The sequence below is a fragment of the Colobus angolensis genome, unplaced genomic scaffold (assembly GCF_000951035.1).
Source record: "Colobus angolensis palliatus isolate OR3802 unplaced genomic scaffold, Cang.pa_1.0 Scaffold128, whole genome shotgun sequence".
Lineage (NCBI taxonomy): Eukaryota > Metazoa > Chordata > Mammalia > Primates > Cercopithecidae > Colobus > Colobus angolensis.
The window spans coordinates 2,473,891-2,478,670 of record NW_012114030.1 but is presented as its reverse complement, the minus strand read 5'-3'; the positions used below and the strand labels follow the sequence as shown (position 1 = coordinate 2,478,670).

The 4,780-nt window shown below is 52.8% G+C and overlaps 1 protein-coding gene and 1 pseudogene across 4 annotated transcripts in view; one reads left to right on the top strand and one right to left on the bottom strand.

Annotated features, from left to right (window-relative positions):
• Positions 1-4,334, bottom strand: part of MYLPF (myosin light chain, phosphorylatable, fast skeletal muscle) — a 7,740-nt gene extending 3,406 nt beyond the window's left edge. The window contains exons 1-3 of one of the 3 annotated variants that reach the window (XM_011933571.1): positions 4,265-4,334; positions 2,250-2,388; positions 373-412 (exon numbers count right to left, since the gene is read on the bottom strand). In XM_011933571.1, coding sequence (XP_011788961.1) covers positions 373-375 — 3 coding nt within the window. In that variant the 5' untranslated portion in view covers positions 376-412; positions 2,250-2,388; positions 4,265-4,334. Of the gene's footprint in view, positions 1-372; positions 454-2,249; positions 2,389-2,916; positions 2,959-4,264 lie in introns of those variants that run through there. The other 2 variants (XM_011933572.1, XM_011933570.1) reach the window with 2 other exon arrangements.
• Positions 3,072-4,780, top strand: part of LOC105505724 — a 3,335-nt pseudogene continuing 1,626 nt past the window's right edge. The window contains exons 1-2 of the transcript XR_001000793.1: positions 3,072-3,191; positions 4,045-4,181. The product of XR_001000793.1 is annotated as a TBC1 domain family member 10B pseudogene (transcript). The remainder of the gene's footprint in view (positions 3,192-4,044; positions 4,182-4,780) is intronic.

Here is a 4,780-nt window from a genome sequence, read left to right as displayed (position 1 = left end):
GCCCGTCTCGGCCTCCCAAAGTGCTGGGATTACAGGCTTGAGCCACTGCGCCCGGCCGCCTCTACTTTCTCATTTGTAAAATGGGAGTTTTTGCCCGGCTGGTGCCACAGTGCTTTAGGAGGATGGAATACAGGAACGAATGCATCAGGTTTTGAGAGGGACTGGGCCCCTGTGAGTTGAATGTCTGGGCGGATTATCATTGATTGGATCCTTAAGGCCATCACATGGTCTGTTTTCCATCAATGATGCCGAGAAAGAGATGAGCATCCTTTTAACTTTTTGTTGGACTGGGAATCAGCTACTTTCTTTCAAAGGGTGAGGCTGCCCTGAGGTCTAAGGAATCTGGGCAGGGGTTGGAGGATTCTCACTCACCATGTCTTCAGTCTCCCCCGGGGCAAGGCAGCGGCTCCAGCTGGAAAGAAGCAGGGAGTCAGCATGGGGCAGTTCCTCTGGGGTTATATAGTCCTGCCCTAGGGAGCCCTTAACATACCAAGGTAACCTTAGCCCTGCGGGTGCCCACCCCAGATACCAAAATAGCCCAACTTAGGGCCTCTCCTTTCTTGGAGGGCCGTCAGCAGCTGGAGCCCAGGGGGGAGGAAGGGGGAGAGCAGGTCTTGCGATGCATGTCTCACTAGGGCCTGGGCAAGAAGGGATGTTCTTTCTCCCAAAGAGGGGCTGGAATGTGCCAGAGTTTAGAGAGGACCTAACCCAACACATCGTTCTGGGAGATACATGAACCAGATCCTGTACCCCTGAGTGGGGTGGGCTCAGATTTAAACCCAGTGAATGTCCGGGTGCAGTGGTTCACACCTGTAATCCCAGCACTTTGGGAGGCTGAGGTGGGAGGATTGCTTGAGGCCAGGAGTTCAGGACCAGCCTGGGCAACATAGTGAGACCCCTGTCTCTCTTTTTTTTTTTTTTTTTTTAGACAGAGTCTCGCTCTGTCGCCCAGGCTGGAGTGCAGTAGTGCGATCTCGGCTCACTGCAACCTCTACCTTCCCAATTCAAGTGATTCTCCTGCCTCAGCCTCCCAAGTAGCTGGGATTATAGGTGTGCCAAGACACCAGGCTAATTTTTTTTTTTTTTTAATTTTTAGTAGAGATGGGGTTTCATTCACCATGTTGGCTAGGGTGGTCTCAATCTTCTGACATTGTGATCCATCCGCCTTGGCCTCCCAAAGTGCTGAGATTACAGGTGTGAGCCACCATGCTCGGCCCCCTGTCTCTATTTTAAATTAATAAAATAAACCCAGTAAACATGTATTGAACGCACACAGTGTGCCATGTGCTAGGCTGGGCTTTGTAGGTGCACTTTGGCAGACACAATCCTTCTACCCCCACATGGTAGAGTTCATAGTCAAGTGTGTGTAAGTGTAAGGGTGGTAAGAAAGAGCCATCTATGGAAGCTCAGGGATCAGGTGGATCTCCTACCTCCCTTCAAGGAGAGGGGAATTTTTTTTTTTTTTCTTTTTGAAATGGAGTCTTGCTCTTGTGACCCGGCTGGAGTGCAATGGTGTGATCTTGGCTTACTGCAACCTCCACCTTCTGGGTTCAAGCGATACTTCTGCCTCAGCCTCCTGAGTAGCTGGGATTCCAGGCACCTGCCACCACGCCCAGCTATTTTTTTTTTTTTTTTTTTTTTGAGATAGAGTCTTCTTCTGTTACCCAGGGTGGAATGCAGTGGCGTGATCTTGGCTCACTGCAACCTCCGCCTCCTGGGTTCAAGTGATTCTCCTGCTTCAGCCTCCCGAGTAGCTGGGACTACAGGTGTGTGCCACCAGGCCTGCCTAATTTTTTTGTATTTTTAGTAGAGATGGGGTTTCCCTGTGTTAGCCAGGATGGTCTCGATCTCCTGACCTCGTGATCCACCTGCCTCGGCCTCCCAAAGTGCTGGGATTACAGGTGTGAGCCACCATACCCGGCATCTAATTTTTTGTATTTTTAGTAGAGATGGGGTTTCACCATGTTGGCCAGGCTGGTCTCGAACTTCGACCTCAGGTGACCTACCCGTCTCAGCCTCCCAAAGTGCTGGGATTACAGGCGCGAGCCACCATGCCAAGCTGAGAGGGATTTTTTGAGGTGAGATACTTTGTGGTCTCAGGTTTTGTGCTGGGCCTTGGTTTCCCCTCTGTAAAAGGAAGATGTAGTTCCCATCCCACAGAACTTGCATTATAACTAATAATTATCCCTGCCTTGCTGGAACTTACAGTCTAGCCGTAGAGACAGGAATGAATGCAGAAAGCGACATACCAGGGCTGGTCAGGAACCCAGAAGTGGAGGGCTCGGAAGCCCTGTCTGGGAGTATGGGAGTGGCTTCATGAGGGCTAGGGAGTCAGGTGCAGGTGGAGGAGCAGGTGTGCTGGGCAGAGGGCATGGCCAGAGCAAAGGCCTGGAGAGCGGAAGATCAGAGGTATTCAGGTTGCTAGAATTGTGATGGGGCTGGTGAGCAGCCCCTGAGGGGCCTTCAAGGCCAGGCACAGGACGGAGACCCTGGGGAACCTTGGAAAGGTTTCATGCAGAAGAAGGATGTGATCTAGTATGAGTCTAGAATATTTTCTCTGGGTACTGGTGTGGAGGCTGGAACTCAGGAGGGGAGGCAAAGACCCTAAGAGGACAGCCAGCTGGTCACCTTCTGTGAGGTGCCTTGATGGCCAGTGGCTGCTCACTTCATTCTGGCCAAGAGCCAGCTTGGCTGATAGTGTAGCTTTGATGTACCCTCTCTTCTCCCTCTGGGCCTCAGTGACCCAGTCCCCTCCATGCAGCAGAAGTCTGGAAAAATAGTGGCTGAGGAAGCCCCAGGTTGGCAAGGACAACCATCTCCTTCTCCTCCTGCTCCCTCTAGGACCCAATGTCCTGAGGAAGACGCCTCGACGCCTCTCCCTCCCCCCTCCCTCCTCCTCCAGACCCATGCCAATACCTCTAAGACATTTTCTTTTCTGGGCACTGAGGCCCAGCCACCTGTTGTCTCTAAGAAGAGAGAAGGAGCCACCCTAAACTTAGCAGCTGCCCTTAGCCTCCCACACCAGCCCCTCCCTGCCTCAGACCGCAGCTGCCTCGCCTTATAGGGTTACCATGGGGGTCCCAGCCAGGGAGGAGCCCACTTATTACTGGGTTCTGGGAGAGGAGGAGGACTCCAAAAAGGGGAATGGGAGGAGTGCTCAGGAAGCTTGGGTCAAATGGGAGATGGGAAAGGTGAGGAGGAGATCAGACACTGAATGGGAATTGACAGGACTTGGGACTGAGTTGAGAGTGAGGGACCTTTGAGAACTCAGAAACCAAGGAGGAACTGAAAAGTCAGGAGCTAGGTCTCACTGGAATTCCAGAATGGTGGATGCCATATGGAAATCGAACTATGGGGGTCAGAGAAAGAAGAGGGTGTTTAGAAGTCGGAAGGTTGGAGCTCATAACGTCAGGTCTTTATGCTTGTGATCTAAGAACAACCTGGAGCGCTCATGAGATTGAGGTCGGGGTTCTCAGTGGAACATGAGGAGCCCAGAGGGATGTGGCACTGAGGGGAGAGGGGTTGATGGGACTGGGGCCTCGGATCCTCAAAAGAATAGTAACACACATATGGGGAGTTCATGGTATTGGGGATTCATGGATTTGGGGTTTGAGATCCTCACTAGAAGAAATGGTGGGGGTACACAGAGGGATAAGGTCTGAGGAATTGGAGCCTGGGTTCTGGGGAGGAGCTCAGATAGATGGGAACTGAGGAGAGGGACTTGGAGGTTGGGATTCCCACAGGAAATGGGTGAAGCAGAGAGATGGGTTGCTTATAGGATCTGGGGGCTCTGGCTATTGCAACCTGGGCCTGGAGTGTTGGGGTTAGTTTGGGGCCGGGATCGGAGAATTACAGAGTAAAGGTTGAGGGTACTGGGTCAGGGCACTGGATCTGTGGTGGGGCTCAGGGTCCCACAGACCACCAGAGTTGGGGGCTCAGGAGCTGAACGAAGAATAGGGGCCCGGGAAGGACTCGCGAAGGGCAGCGTGGCACGCATTGGTTGAGGGCTGCACTAATGCCCCCCCTTCTCCGTACTGTCCCCAGCTGTCACCCTCCTGTAGGGCTTGTCTCCGGTTGTCACCGACTATCCCTGGGCTGGCACCGCCTGCTGGCAGCGTCTTTGCCCTTTGGATGCTCCCATTGGCTGAGATAGCTATCTATTTTCCTGTCCTGTGGTCGAAGTGGGAGAACACGATCATTGGCTGACGAGGCGAATTAATCTCTAGCTTGCCCCTCCTCCTCCCAGCTGTCATTCCTTACTGACAATTTTGGGAGACCTAAAGAATTCCTCAGCTCTTCCTATTGACTGCGGATGCTGTCTGTCACCGCCTAAAGAGACATCACTGCCTGTCAATTTGACCACCACCTATTCCCCTTTTCATTGGCTCCCTTTTTACCGTTCCTATTGGTCAATAAGCTGCCAGGCCCCACCTCTTACTCGTACAACCCCTGCCTCCTCCTCCGCCCTTCCGCGGTCATTCACTCTTCAGTCATATTCATTGGCCAGGAGGTTCAGGCTCCTGCGTTTCTATTGGTTATTTCTTTGGTCCCACCTTCCCCTGCCTTTCTTCGTCCTCTGACTGGTCTTACAGTCCTACGCCTTCTCCGTTTCCTCTTTCCAGATGACCCACCCCCTTTTCGCCTCCGGCCCCGCCCACGATTCCAATGATTGGTAGAAGCTCAGTTCTCTCTCTCCCACTATTCGTCCAAATCCTCTGACGAGGCGGGAGAAAAAAGGAGCGCGATGGGACAGTCTGCGCGCAGGCGTGGAACACCGAGA